The following is a 14,285-nucleotide window of genomic DNA, read 5'->3' as shown; positions in this document are numbered from 1 at the left end:
GCACTAAAGGCCATAGAGCTAGCCTTATTTAAGTATAGATGGATTTTTACTAGTAACTGGTTTTGATTTCCTTTCCTTGATGTGAGATTTGAGCAGCATCATGCTAGGATAGATTATTTTTTTTAGTGTACTTTCCTTGTGAAATAAGAAGAGAACAGGTGAGCTTCGTCTTAGGAGAAGGAAACGTGTTGTACTTACATATTAAGGATTTATTGTTGCATTAGCTATCAATAAAGTTTCTAATTATAGACAAAGTTAATTTCCTCAACAACTATTAAGTCTTTATTCAATTAGCATCCCCATTTATAAGTTCCTAACGAATATGAATTTTCAGTGGACTGTTGAGGTTTCAAAAGTCAAAACCCTTGCGTGATTGGATTGATAACACTTATATGGTCTCTCAATTCTTTCGCGTGTCAAGATGTGAAATTTAGGAATGTTATCTGCTTCGATTTTTAAACTTCTTTTATCCTTCTCCCCAAAATCCAAAGAAATTAAGTGTGTGTTAGTTAATTTTAGTGTATTATATTGGAGCTAGCTCCTGATCCATTCCCTATTATAATGAAGTAGCCATCTGGCTTTAATTTCACAATCAATAAGGAAAAAGCTAACATGCTCGTTGCTGTTTTAAATGTAAATAAATTAAGGAACATGGGTTTTCGGATTTATTTTTTTTAGGTTATGGGAGGGAATAAGTTGATAGATGTCCTCTTCCAATTCAAAGGGAATATGCTCACCGGGGAACAAGACAATATGTGCAAGGTACTTAGTTTCCTTAGGTGATGAATAAGTGTGTTCCCCGCAAATGACATAACCAAAACCTTAGTTGTGACCACCTTAATACATGTTTGGATATGTCGATGGAATCATTTCTGTCCTCCAAAATGGTGGTGTGACTATCAGAAGCAACAACGTGTAAGGATCGTTAAGCGCGTGATGGATAATAAAAGAGTACATTACATATGTACTATTGGCCGATGAGATGACTAATGACTCTTCGGTGTCACTCATTCAAATAACTCTCATCTATTCTACGTACCATGATGACACCCTGTCTTAATTTCCCCCCTATACTTTTTGCTTTTTTCCCTCTAAGGGAAAAGGGAAAATTTTCACCAGATGAGTATTATATTTATGTTAGACATAACATATTAAATATTAGTTTTAATTGTACTTTTGATTTTTCTATTAGTTAAAAAAATATTATACTTTCATGAATTTGATATTCTTATTGTTTTAATTATGTTATTTTGGTTCAATCTTATGCTAAATTAACCTCCATTATTTAATGAAAATGTTTCTACATTTTCATGTTAGCAAATTTGTGTTCATATGATACTCTTCTGCCTTGTCATGTAAATATTTCCTTTAAATATTAATCATCAAGTTAATGGATTAATCAAAACAACTATTCTATTCATTTCGAAGAATACAAGGCACGGAATGCACGAATAACAAGGTGGATCAACGAGCTTTTATTAAATAAATATTTTAAAAACACATGAATGAATTTATGGCAAAAATCACCGGTCGTGCAATAGTACAAAAATAGCTTTCACACAAAATAATATTTTCCTAAAAACAAGGGTTCGAAATTGAGTTTTAGCGATATTAGCGAGAACACAAATATAAATAAGCCTAAATAATAATAATATAATCTCCAAACATTTTTTTTTTTGAAAAACAACATTGCTTTATATACTTTTATATTTTATACTAGCATATACTTTAACTATTACTAATACTATATATTTTACGTTATACTTTAAGCAAAATGAAGGTTATTAATACAACTTCTTTAATACACCTTTTAATTTTTTTTAATTATTGACTAAATATATTAAATTGCACAAAATCATGAATGAAGTTCATCCCACACAATTTTATGATTGCTAATAAATTGAAACTAATAAAAAATGTGTTTAAAATAAAAAATTAATGATCATGTATTGTTTATGTAAAAAAAAATTACATTATTTATGAATTAAAAATTATTGTTAATATAATTTTAAATTTGTAATATCAATAAATTGTTGATTCTCTTGTAATAAAATGGTAAAAAGTGTATTACTTTACTCAGGCAAAATTCATCACATTAGTGTATATTGAGAAAATATTAACTCCAAGATTGATGAAAAGTTCGTGTTTTTCTAAAACAAGTGAATATTAAAAAAACACATGTTTTCAATAATTTTAGCAATCAAATCTCTCCATTATGGCTGTGTCCTTTTTCACTTTGACTTTTAGTTCAGCAGAGTACACTTTTCCTGCGTTTTTACTTCATTTCCCTTTCCTTGGCTTGGCAACCAACACCCCTTAAAGAGAAAGCTGAAATTGCTGATGGCTGGAGTTGTGGTGCCCAGTACTGCACTCTCTGCGTCGGTAAGAGATCAAACATTGCACGTTTTCATACTCATTATTTATTTGTGTCTGTCCCTTTAAAATTCGCAACTCCGAACTTCTTACCATTTTCCTGTCTCGTGAACTGTGTTCATTGCAGAGCTGAATCTCTTCGCCATTGGGTCTCAGATTTTGTTTATTTTTGTCTTGAATGATCCGTGTACTTGCAAATCCTCACTCTTCATTCTTAAGAGGTCAGAAACCAAACCGCACACTTCATTCTCATGATCTTCTTATCTTGTGCCGTCATTTCAATAAAAAAAAATTCCTTTAATTTGTAATGTTGCCCGGAATAAATTTTCAGCTTTCAGGCTTTCTGCATAGGAAAGATGTTGATAGTTTTTTTTTTTTATGAATATGGATGTGTGGGAATGTTTATTTATTTAGCGATCTAATGTACCTCTTTTGTATGATGGTAAGTTTCTGGTATAATACCATATAGGTATTTAATTAATTTCTTTGTTTTTGGGACAAATTTTTTCCTTGTAATTTTCGTTACATCCTCTACAGCCAGGCTATGACAATACACTTACAAGGTTAAAATCTGTTGTTTATTTATTTGAGGGATATATTATGCTTACTTAGATTACAGAAATGAGCTGAACAGCCCATCATCCAATTCGTGACCCAGTTTATTAACAGTTCAATTAGCTGAGAATTCTCACTCATTTGTGAAACCAACGGAGATTAAGCTTTTACAATTGACTCATTATTCGTCCATGGGCTAATTCCATATATACTAATATAGTACCTTATAAGAATAATGATGATAGCAATGTTTTGATTTGATTTATATTTGTTTCTAATTTTATTTTTGTTCTCACTAATGGGATGTTTGATGTCCCTCGACAATTAACGTTCACCAATTGAAGTTGCCCCATGTTGCTTCTATGTCGTTTGCTCATTTGGACTTTTGCTGATTTATGTGTGTCTTGGATGCCATTCCAAACATTCACTATAATCTTTTTTATGTAAAAAGTTGTTTTTATTGTGATACAAATTTGAACCCAATTGATTGAGCTGTAAAGCTCAGTTAATTGTTGATGCATTTATCTAGGCTTAGATCGGCTTAGCTCAATGAACTTGTGGTATTATTTATGAAGTAGTGAAAAGTGTACAGCACTTCAGATTATTTGCATAGCAGCAATGATTTGCTCAATAAGTTATGATGTTATTTTGTTTCAGTCAACTTATCCTTTCAGTTAGACTATAGTAACTTACTTCCCTAACCAAAATATCCATGCAGGCTTCTCACATTTGAAGCCTTCTTATCATTATGGATCACAAGTCTTGGCTTTGGGGGAACAAAGCCACACAGAAGACAAATTTAGCAACTGACAAAACAAATCTCACTTCAAAAGAAAATGGAGAGGTAATGTAATTATGTCTTGCGTCAACTGTTTTTATTCTCATATATATTTTGCTCTTTTCATAAATGCCATGGAACTTTTAGGTTCATATATTGTTTAAGATGACTATTATAGTCTCCCTTCCTCTTTAACGTCTAGCATCTTTAAGAGAACTAATTAGTAAAAGTGTTAATCCAGAAGGGCTTTTTTCCTGGGCCCTTTATCTTTAAATATTTTATAATTATAAAATGGACATATTAATTCTGTATGTACCTATTTGTTAGAAACCCAGAATTCTTCCCCAGAACTTTGTGGAATATAATCCTTTTTTATTACTTGATAAAAATAATTAGTTTTTTTGTCTTGTTTTTTTTAGGTACAGGCTCCTCTAACTGATAAAGAAAAATTGGAGAAAGACTTAAAAAGATTAAATGATAAGCTTGCTTTTACACTTTCTGAATGCAATGCTAAAGATGAGCAGATCAAGAAACAAACGAAAATTGTACAAGAAGCAGTAGCAGGTAATATTCAATTATTCATGCATTGCTGTGTGTATTTGTTTCTCATTTCTCTTCAGTTCACGAATTTGGACAATAATAATCATCAATTATTTATTATTCTTAGAATAATTTTACTAGTTTCTTATTAAAGATTCCTTTGAAGGATGGGAGAAAGCAGAAGCTGAAATATTGTCTATGAAGCAACATCTCGATGAATCTATACAGAAGCAGTTAGTTTATAAAGAAAGAGTGGCCCAATTGGATGGTGCTCTCAAGGAATGTATGCAACAGTTACGTTTTGTTAGAGAAGAACAAGAGCTAAGGATTCATGATGCTGTGATGAAGGCTTCTAAAGAATTTGAAGAAGCATACATAGTTTTGGAGGAGCAGCTATCAGAGACCAGTAAAGGGCTTGCTAAATCTGGGGTTGAAAATTCTCGTCTTAATAAATCTATTATTGCTAAAGAAAATTTGATTGAAGATCTGAAAAGACAATTGGCTCATGCAGAGGCTGATCATAATGCACTGATGATTAGATTAGAGTCCATTGAGAAAGATAATGCATCCCTAAAGTATGAAGCTCAAGTGCTTGAAAAGGAACTTGCTATTAGAAATGAGGAAAGAGAATTTAATTGTCGAGCAGCTGATGCTTCTCATAAGCTGCACTTACAGAGTGTAAAAAAAATTGCCAACTTAGAATCAGAATGTCAGAGGCTGCGTATTCTGGTTCGAAAACGGTTACCAAGTCAAGCTTGCCTGGCAAAAATGAAAAATGAAGTCGAAATGTTGGAACAGGATTCACTTGAAATGAGAAGGAAAAACTTGAACTCAACCAGTGTAGTGGTTGAATCTTCACTTGACAGTTCTCCTGAGACTACCATTAGAAGAATCACTGCTTTGACCGATCAACTATGTGGTGTGGAAGAAGAAAACAAGACCTTGAAAGAATCGCTAAATAGGAAAGCAAATGAAATCCAATTCTCCAGAGTAATGCTTGCTCGCACAGCTTCTAAACTGATGCGACTTGAGTCAGAGATTGAATCTAGAGGTCATGTAACCTTGGAGCAGCCTAAAAGTAATCCTGCATTGCAAGACATATCTTTGTCATCAACGTCTGACATTGGCAGTGAGGACAAGGTTAGCTGTGCTGACTCCTGGGCTTCTGCATTGATTTCACAATTGGAGCACTTTAGAAGTGTAAAACAGAAGGAATCAATGTCTTGTAAAAGTGTTGGACCTTCAGATATAAGCCTAATGGATGACTTCCTTGAAATGGAAAAATTAGCAGTGGTCTCTGTTGAAAAAGCCCCCAAAATTTCTTGTGCTTCTTTAGAAGAAAACAATGAAATAGATGGCCTGCCAGAGGCTAGACCGAATGGGATTAGCTCTGAAGTAATAAGTAAGGAGATTATTCCTGTTTCTGATCATTTGTCAGAGTTCTCTACATCTAATCAGGAATCATGTTCCATTGACATATTAAATGGTGATATTCCTGGTTGGCTTCTGGATGTAGTAAAAGTGATCTTGGAACAAAAGTGTGTCACTCATAAGAACCTTGATGACATACGTGAGGATATTAGATTGGCTTTGAGCTATCTAAATAATGCAGATCAATGTGGGTTTGATTCAAGCAAAGGCCATCCATTTGATGGATCTAAGCCTCTACATTTTAGTCAGCACACCTCATGGAAACCTTTGAATAATTCTGTGGTAGATCCATGTGGTGAAGTAAATGATGCCGAGATTTTATCAATAAAGGGAACTAAACAGAAACCTCAAAGAGATTTGAGCCAGTCAATAGGTAAGATAATTGAGCTTATTGAAGGGATTAGCATGCCTGCTGAGGATTATGATAATTCAGATTCCTTGTACAAAAGAGATGGAAATATCCGTACACATAAGAATCAAGGAATGCCAACAGGCTACATGGTCCGTGTTTTCCAGTGGAAAACATCTGAACTCAGTAATGTCTTGCAGCAATTTCTCCATGTGTGTTACGATTTACTCAATGACAAGGCTGATCATGAAAAATTTGCCACAGAACTAACGACAGCTTTGGATTGGATTATGAATCACTGCTTTTCACTTCAGGATGTTTCTAGTATGAGGGATGCCATTAAAAAACAATTTGATTGGGATGAGACGCAAAGTGAAAATGAAGCTGAAACAGGGATGTTTGCAGACACATATAAGTTGCATCTTCCCATAGAACAGTTATCATGTTTGCCTGTGCTAACTAATTCAGATTGTCATGATGTTCCAACTGAAGAGATGCAATATGTTGATAAGGAAGAAATTAAAAATATTGAAGATAAAGTAATCAGTTCTGAATCTGAGAAAGAAGCCTTGGAAGGGAGGCTCCAATCAGCTATAAATCAACTTCAGGAATCAGAGAAAACTATTGGCAGCTTGAGATTGGAGTTACAAACCTTGAAAGAATTGAATCGAATACTTGAGGAGCAAGTACAAAATCATGCATTCATAAATGTAGATCTTGACACTCAGCTAACAGAAACTGAATTAAAAGAAGCTAATCACAAAGTTTTGGCATTAGAAGTGGAACTGGAGAACAAAAATCAATATTGTGAAGAATTAGAGACCAGATGCGTTGAACTTCAGCTCCAGCTTGAAAGGTATCCGTAATCTTAACTTTCAATATTTGTTACTTTATAATATGATTTTCAAACATTTAGCTTTTAATTTCTTATTTCAAGATTGCCACACTCACATATCATCAAATTTATCTTCACAGCATGACAAAGAAGTGGTCGGACAATGATGTTAATCAAAGAGATGAGCCACTGCAAACTGTAAGCTCTTCTCAGTCTCATTTTATTCCCTTTTGGCCTTTACTCAATGGCTCATACTCAGATCATATTACTATTACTATCTTCTTATGTAGCATTCTGGAAGATTTAATCAATTTGAAGCACTATTCATCATCTAGACATAGATTTGGATCTGAATAGTATATAACTCTGAGGTTAACTTTAATTTTTAAACTAAATTTGGAGATCCCAGACTGGAGCATGATGAGCAAGTTACTTCATCAGCTCATAGATTGCTTTTAAGTTCTTTTGAAGCATTGAATGCCAGAATTATATCCAATATTCAAATTTCTTAAACTAAGAAATACCATGGAAATTGGCTCACTGGGATCTGTTTCCTTCCAAATAAATATATCCAAGCCCTAGACTTCTGTTATTTTTAGTGTGGAAGTTAGGATTGGATTTTAGTCATGAAAACAGACTGATTCATACTGACTATTTTATATCTTGTTGCATGTTAAGCAGAAAATATTAACAGAAAAAATGCTTCTTCTTTTTTACTTTTGCTGAAGAAACAAAATAATACTGCTTACAAATGTTACCTATATGTTGTAACTTGTTAACTTAACGAATCAGGAGCATCTAATTGAAATAGTCTGATCAATGTCTCCATCATACCATTTCCAGTAATCAATTGGGTCTTCACACTTCCTGTTTCCTCTTATTATAGAGTGAACTTTATTATAGCCCTTAGCAAATGTTATATTTGAACTTGTAGTAGAACGGTTTTTTTTCAGACAAATATTGTACATGATGGCTGAATGATATGATTTGAAAAGGCAGAGCCCTGTCCTCTTCTACTATTTATTGGTTTAATACAAGAGTAGGTTTATTATAGCCCTAAACTTTTTGAGAATTTTCAATTAGGTCCCTAAACTACAAGAAATTGTAATTAGGTCCTTCATCTTCATCAATTTTTGTAATTGAGTTCTTGGAGTTGGTTTATAGCTGCTTGAAACCACCAGAAAAATAATTACTTATTACAGTTGTACTAACTCTAAGGATCCAATTACAAATATTGTAGAAGATCACCTGATTACCATTTTTTTTAGTATAAAAAAATTCTAAAATAGTTGAGGGACGTAAAGATATATCGAACCTTATTTATACTGCTCCACTAGGCTTCATTGTTACTTGGATGCTTTACCTAACTCCAAAATCTGACTATCTTGAAATTTTATATGCTCTCTTTTGAGACCAAGCAATAAAACCCAGGCTAAGCCTTCTTTCCATAATTTTAGCTCATCATATAAAGTAAGACAAATTATGAAGCAGTAGTGTTATGGAATGGACTGAGGAAATTGTCAGATCCTCTAGGAAACAATGCCGGCAGAATCCTTTAACAAGTGGATACAAAATAAATGAAAATGAAGCCCTGATTATGTGTTTAATGTTTGGAGAGTATTGATCAGATCCGTAGACAATAACTGGGAAAAGCAAGAGCCGTCTACCCTGCTATATAAATAATGGCTGCCATTTAGTATAAGTTTAACATCACTGTTTTACAGTAACTAAAATATTGACTTAATTGCTTACCTGTGCAAATCCATTTATGTTTCAATGTGTTCTGGTTTTGGTTTGAAGGTTGTTTACCAATCCTGCAGGACTGGGAGATAACTTCTGCTTCAGAAAAGTTGGCGGAGTGTCAAGAAACCATCCTTAACCTTGGGAAGCAGTTGAAGGCCTTAGCTGCACCAAAGGATGCCTCCCTTTTTGACAATGCCATTGCTGCCCAATGTCATACAGTTACAGACACAAATATTGTCCCCCTAAAAGACACGAAAGTGAAAAATCGATCTTCTCTATTTGATCAGATGTTGGCTGATGATGATACTAAAGGAAAGGTTAGCAAAGCAAGTGAAAGAGGCTCCAGTCCCACCAGCATTCCTGGTTTTAAGCTGCCCCTGGAAAAGATTTTACTTTTGAATGGACTTAAAGGCCAGGATGACAGTGCCAGTGTTAATTCTATGGCCATTGTACCAGCCAAGAAATCCAGTGGTCGGAATTTTTGGAGAAGGCTATTTGGGAGAAAGAAATCCAAAAAGAAAACACAGCTTTCGTTGAACACATGAAATGCAGTTCTAGTGTTGTTTTAGTACTTCCCGAGACGGGGTAACAGTTATATCTTCTTTGCTATATTTCTAATGAAGTGATGTTTGTGTCTTGACTCTTGTTTATACGACTGAAAATTAACAACTGAATATTCAAGTTATTGGATGCACGAAACATAGTTGTTGTGGCATATATACTTTTTGTGAGTGAGCTCATCGTAAGAAAGTGGTTGTTCTATATAAACTTCATTGACGAAATAATTACCAAAACCATGCAAGGACGAAAGTTTCCTAATACCAATCTGGCTTCCACAAGCACAAGTAAATTACAATATCGATGTCAAAGGGGATGTTTATTTTAGCATTGACAACCGCAAACACCCCTCATGGATTAAGGTTATGCTGTCATCATAAACTGGAGGAAAACTTATTTGCGGGTACCTTTTCTCTTTGCGTAGTAGTCCATTGTTTTTTTTTCATGTAGTCTATTGTTTAAAAACTGAAAAATAGAGAAAAAAGGTGCTGGGATGGAGGAGTGGTGATGATTGGTTGATTATGAAAAACAAGATCGGCCCAAGGTAAGGCCAATGAAGCCCTTGTTTAAGACCTCCTAAAAATATTTTTTTCTGGTACGTTCACAAAAACAATTTTACTTATTAATAATATTTTTAAAAAAATAATCACTCGATAAGTGATATTAGTTTATTAAGAGCCTCTCAAAGTGTTGAATCAACCAGTTATAATTAAATGCATGTAAAAACATAACAAAATATTTTTGAGAGGGGGAAAAAAGGCCGAGACAAGAGAATTAAAGACTGTAAAAATATCATTAGTCTTATAGGTAGAGCATGACACAGAATAGACATCTGAAGAATTCAGGTTAAATTGATTGCCAACAAACGAGAACTCAAGGAAAAATATCCAAGCCTGCGGAATAAATCGTATAATTTTCCTCTAATTATTTTCAAAACTTCATATGAACTATGAAGTACTGGAAATGCCGAAATGGAAATGTACAGAAGCCTGTTGGTGGAAAGAAATCTGCTAATATTAATCTCTATAAAGTATGAATTTTGCGACATCATGAAGTCCCGCTTCCTCGTAACATTTGGCAATCCGCTCCAAATACTCATCCCATTCTCCCTCTATAGAAGCCAAATCCAACAAGAAAGCAGCTTCATCTAATACAACCTGCAATTGATTTGAAAATGAAAGCACGATTAAGATGAATATCAGCATACACCCTATCCGTGAATGAAATCGATAAATAGTTCACACTATATAGCACCTGTGCAGGGGCCTTCCCCTTTTTAAGATCTTCTTGCCTTCCCTCTTCAGTTACCTTCTCTTTAACGTACTCAATTTGCTCATCATCCCATTGTGCTATATTAGCTACGTCCTGAACAAAAACGAATATGACAGAAGAGATCAAGCACAAGCTTACACTTAAACCAGAAAATCAGATTGATGATGATTTCATACCTGATACTTGCAGCCAAGAGTCCACCATGGTGACTTCAAAGCTCCCCTGGCAGCATCTTTAGCTTCTACTTTACGCCCAACCCTATTGAAAATTATTAAAAAGAAAGGCTCCTTAGAGGATGAAAACGGTAAGCTCAGTCATCTTGAACAACTCGAATAAGTAACAGAAAAATGTTTACACCAACCTCAACAAAACCTCAGAATTGAACACAAAAGGTCGAGCAAATCCTGGAAAATGCTCCTTCTTGGTATAAAATTCCCCAGTTACTAATGCTGAAACCTTCCCACACAGACGTAACCAACATGTCTCAATTTATATTAATGACTATTGCTTGAGGAAGTAACTAAATGCATGAAAATCTTACAAGATCTCCTTCCTCAAAATGTCGTGCCACTTTCCGCTCTATGATATCTGGAAATAGACCAACCTGAAAACAAATTAGATTCATGAGATGATTTGCCATGACAGTCATAAACACAATCTACATACTTATTAATACCTTTTTCAAAAGATAGACATCTAGGTTAGAAATTCCAGACTCTGTAAAATCACCCTTCCTGTAAAATTTCTCCCCAGCATCACCCGAAGCATAAAATACTTCTTCATTTCTCTCTCGACCATTCTTGGTATCTTCCTCAACCAACAGTCGTTGTATAAATTGGTCTACCTATATTTAAAAAACATACAGTTGAAATAATACCATCCTGAGTGCCAATTAATCAACACCACGGTGTATCAAAACCAAACACACTGATGCAATATAATAACCAAGCATGCTCCACTTACACTCTTAGCTAAAAGCCATACTCCATATTTTCTGACTTCCACCACTGGCATTTCCATCCTGCAGGAGTTTGTTTATAACCATGAGATATGATGATTCAAACAGTAGTAAATTAACCACAGCAGAGGACAGCCCTTGAGCCTTACTCAGGTGGAGCCGTCGGCCACCGCAACAGTGCAGTCACATTACCTATCAAGAAAATAATCACAAACAGTGCTGAACTTGAAAAATTCTCAAAGTAATTAACCCGAAACCCATACCAGAGCTATTTTTTGACAGTGGTATAGCAAGAGGAATTAATCCTTGCCTGGCACCCGGGGAGATAATAGATTCACCTGTTACATACAAAAGCATAAGAAAAATAAACCTAATTAAATTATCAAAATCATTCCTCGAAGGAAGGAATTCAAAGCACGCATACATGCATAGAACAATTTGATATACCAAAATCCAAAATAATGTAAACCACATGTTCAAGTACATGGAGAAAATACAGATTCACGATTATTCAAAAGTTGACACTCCATAAAGTTTTATGGTAATGTTTTTAATAGTAAGATGGACAAATTGATTTACCTCTGGTCTTCAGAATACTGAGGAGTTGTGAAAGATGTTGAGGAGGCTGAGTCGCAGCTACATCCTTCACGAAAGAAACGTGGTCTGCGACGAGATAGTGAAAAATTAAAAAGGAAAGAGCAAAACGGTTTAAGGAAGAAGAATGCATTACCAGAAATGGAGGAGTAAGAAGAAGAAGAGGCGCAAAGAGAAACTCTGCGGCGGCTGAGAAGAAGAGGCACGACGCTGCCACGTGGAGCTCCGCCGTATAACACCACGCCGCCGACCTTCATTGTCTATTCGCCTCATTTGCTCCCACTCCCTCTCCCTTTATCTATTTTCCTTTTTTTTTTCTCGGAAAAAACATTGCCACATAATTACATGATCCATAATTACACAAATGTGTGTGCTTCAGCCTTCAGGCCTTCATTCATTAGCCGTGTCCATTTTAACTACTTCAAGTTACAGCTTCTTTTTCATCTAAAATAAAACCATACGATAATTGTATTCGAGCAAAAGCATTTATAATGTGGTAAAATTAATTTCTATGGTAGGTTTTTAACGTATATACAAAAGAATGATTAAGTTTTTAGATCTAAAATATCTTAACTTTTTTTTTATTACTTTTCGTCTCTTCATTTATTTTTTGTTTAACGTTTTTAGTCTTTGAAATCAAATTGAGATTTAAATATGTTGTTGGTTCAAGTAAAATTAGATTTGATTTTTTTAAATGAAATATCAGTTTTAAGTAGAAAAGTTTGATGAAGCTCATTACAAAATGAAAATTGACGCTGCAAATTTCGAAGATCAAAATCCTAATGGTTTTGGTATGTGCATTTGCAATAGCATAGATTATTTTGTAACAACTAAATATGTTATTCATCGAGGGCAACCCCAGCTTATGAGGCAAAAGCAAGTGCTCTTTTGGAAGCTTTATCATGGATACGACAGCTAAACATGCAAACATATTACTATAGAGTCTGACTATAAAATTGTTGTTGATTCTTTAGGTTCTAATAGCTTCAATTTTTTTAAAAAAATTGAAGCTATTATCCATATATGTATTTTATTTTATGACAAACTAATCAAGTACTTCATTCTATTGTAAGAACATCAAAATAATATAGTAGTCACCGCATCTTTAGTAATGTGTCTAGTTGATTTGAAAGTTTTATTTTGAAAGAAATGATATAAGCCTTCTTTCTAAAAATAATATATTTATATGGAGTAAAAACTTAATTAATCCTTTATTAATTATAAATCAGTTTCTTTAAGAAATTTAAAAAATATTTCACGATTTTGAGTATTAAAAAATATAAATTTTATTTTGAAGAATTAAAAAATACATATCCCGTATTAGAGAGACAAAAATATATTTAAGTGTTTTACAAACTTTGCTTTAACTGTTTCTTACGCCCAAAGAATTAATCTCACATCTATGTCTATAAATATAATCTAAAATATTTGTACAATCAGTCACTACTGATTCGCATCCCTACAGACCTCATAATATTATAGAAGTGTATTTTTAAGCTGGTCGAGTATAATTTTTCTCCTGTAATGTATCAATATATAGGTAATAGAAAAGTTGAGTAGGTGTATGATATATTTCTAAAATATAAATAATTAATTTAATCTATATATAAAGACATATTTATAGATGTTGAATTTATCTCAAATTTATAATATATAGCCATCAAAATAATATCTCATAATTAAACAATCAAAGTTGTTAAACTCATGTTCTATTTAAAAAAATTCAACCAAATAAAGTAGTAAGTATTTAAATTTTATTTTTATATATAAAATACGGAGATTCCTTTCACATGTGTAGTTCTTGATCTTGTTGTCGCATACAATTTTTGGTGGCAAAATCATAAACTTTCATACAAACCAATTTATTTTATTAAGGCTAAAATGTTTGTTAAAAAGTGAAAAATGGAAATGGTCATTATTATAAGGTTATTCTTAAATATTTTATCAGTTAAGTTCTTATACGTATATTTATTTTTACGTTAGTTATTATTATCAGTTAAAATATGTATAAGAATAAAAAAAAAACTTGTAGAGTATATTATATTAGTTAAGTTCTTTAAATCGATCTATAAAAAAACGTTCTTAAATCGATTGGCTGACTAGACCAATGAAACGACTAGAGAACCAGCTAAAAAATTCTACACAAATGAAAGCCTAAAAAAATGAGAAAAAATAAATTCATACGGTCAATAATTCTAAATCGGTAAAAGACTATTGGTTTAAGTTTCACTGTTCAAATGGTTTTTCCCAAATTAAGAAACGATAATAATCGTAAAAAAATTAATTTATACCGATATAT

At 33.3% G+C, this 14,285-nt stretch overlaps 2 protein-coding genes across 3 annotated transcripts; one reads left to right on the top strand and one right to left on the bottom strand.

Moving 5' to 3' along the window:
• Positions 1-2,232: 2,232 nt before the first annotated feature.
• Positions 2,233-9,303, top strand: LOC100800905 (filament-like plant protein 7). 2 transcript variants are annotated; one of them, XM_003517262.5, is made up of 7 exons: positions 2,233-2,382; positions 2,501-2,594; positions 3,647-3,772; positions 4,126-4,270; positions 4,413-6,882; positions 7,002-7,059; positions 8,682-9,303. In XM_003517262.5, the coding sequence occupies exons 3-7, from the start codon at positions 3,677-3,679 to the stop codon at positions 9,147-9,149; spliced, it is 3,237 nt and encodes a 1,078-aa protein (XP_003517310.1). In that variant the 5' UTR covers positions 2,233-2,382; positions 2,501-2,594; positions 3,647-3,676; the 3' UTR covers positions 9,150-9,303. The 2 variants fall into 2 exon arrangements, with proteins under 2 accessions (XP_003517310.1, XP_014631654.1); XM_014776168.3 differs by having other exon boundaries at positions 4,401-6,882.
• A 686-nt stretch (positions 9,304-9,989) lies between these two features.
• On the bottom strand, positions 9,990-12,351 carry LOC100800367 (protein IN CHLOROPLAST ATPASE BIOGENESIS, chloroplastic). Its single transcript, XM_003517261.5, has 11 exons — positions 12,123-12,351; positions 11,972-12,055; positions 11,656-11,730; positions 11,542-11,584; positions 11,398-11,455; positions 11,111-11,278; positions 10,976-11,038; positions 10,796-10,890; positions 10,611-10,692; positions 10,417-10,527; positions 9,990-10,319 (listed from the first exon to the last, which is right to left on the bottom strand). The coding sequence occupies exons 1-11, from the start codon at positions 12,241-12,243 to the stop codon at positions 10,179-10,181; spliced, it is 1,041 nt and encodes a 346-aa protein (XP_003517309.1). The 5' UTR covers positions 12,244-12,351; the 3' UTR covers positions 9,990-10,178.
• Between the last annotated feature and the right edge of the window lie 1,934 nt (positions 12,352-14,285).

This window comes from Glycine max, chromosome 1, assembly GCF_000004515.6.
Source record: "Glycine max cultivar Williams 82 chromosome 1, Glycine_max_v4.0, whole genome shotgun sequence".
In the NCBI taxonomy this organism is placed as follows: domain Eukaryota; kingdom Viridiplantae; phylum Streptophyta; class Magnoliopsida; order Fabales; family Fabaceae; genus Glycine; species Glycine max.
This window is presented reverse-complemented; position numbering and strand designations above follow the sequence as displayed.

Coding starts and splice junctions, on each gene's coding strand:
- LOC100800905 (XM_014776168.3), top strand. CDS start 3,677: ATGGATCACAAGTCTTGGCTTTGGGGGAACAAAGCCACACAGAAGACA. Junction 3,773..4,125: donor CTTCAAAAGAAAATGGAGAG/GTAATGTAATTA, acceptor TGTTTTTTTTAG/GTACAGGCTCCTCTAACTGA. Junction 4,271..4,400: donor TGTACAAGAAGCAGTAGCAG/GTAATATTCAAT, acceptor TTCTTATTAAAG/ATTCCTTTGAAGGATGGGAG.
- LOC100800367 (XM_003517261.5), bottom strand. CDS start 12,243: ATGAAGGTCGGCGGCGTGGTGTTATACGGCGGAGCTCCACGTGGCAGC. Junction 11,731..11,971: donor CAGTATTCTGAAGACCAGAG/GTAAATCAATTT, acceptor TGTATGTAACAG/GTGAATCTATTATCTCCCCG. Junction 10,528..10,610: donor CTCTTGGCTGCAAGTATCAG/GTATGAAATCAT, acceptor GTTTTTGTTCAG/GACGTAGCTAATATAGCACA.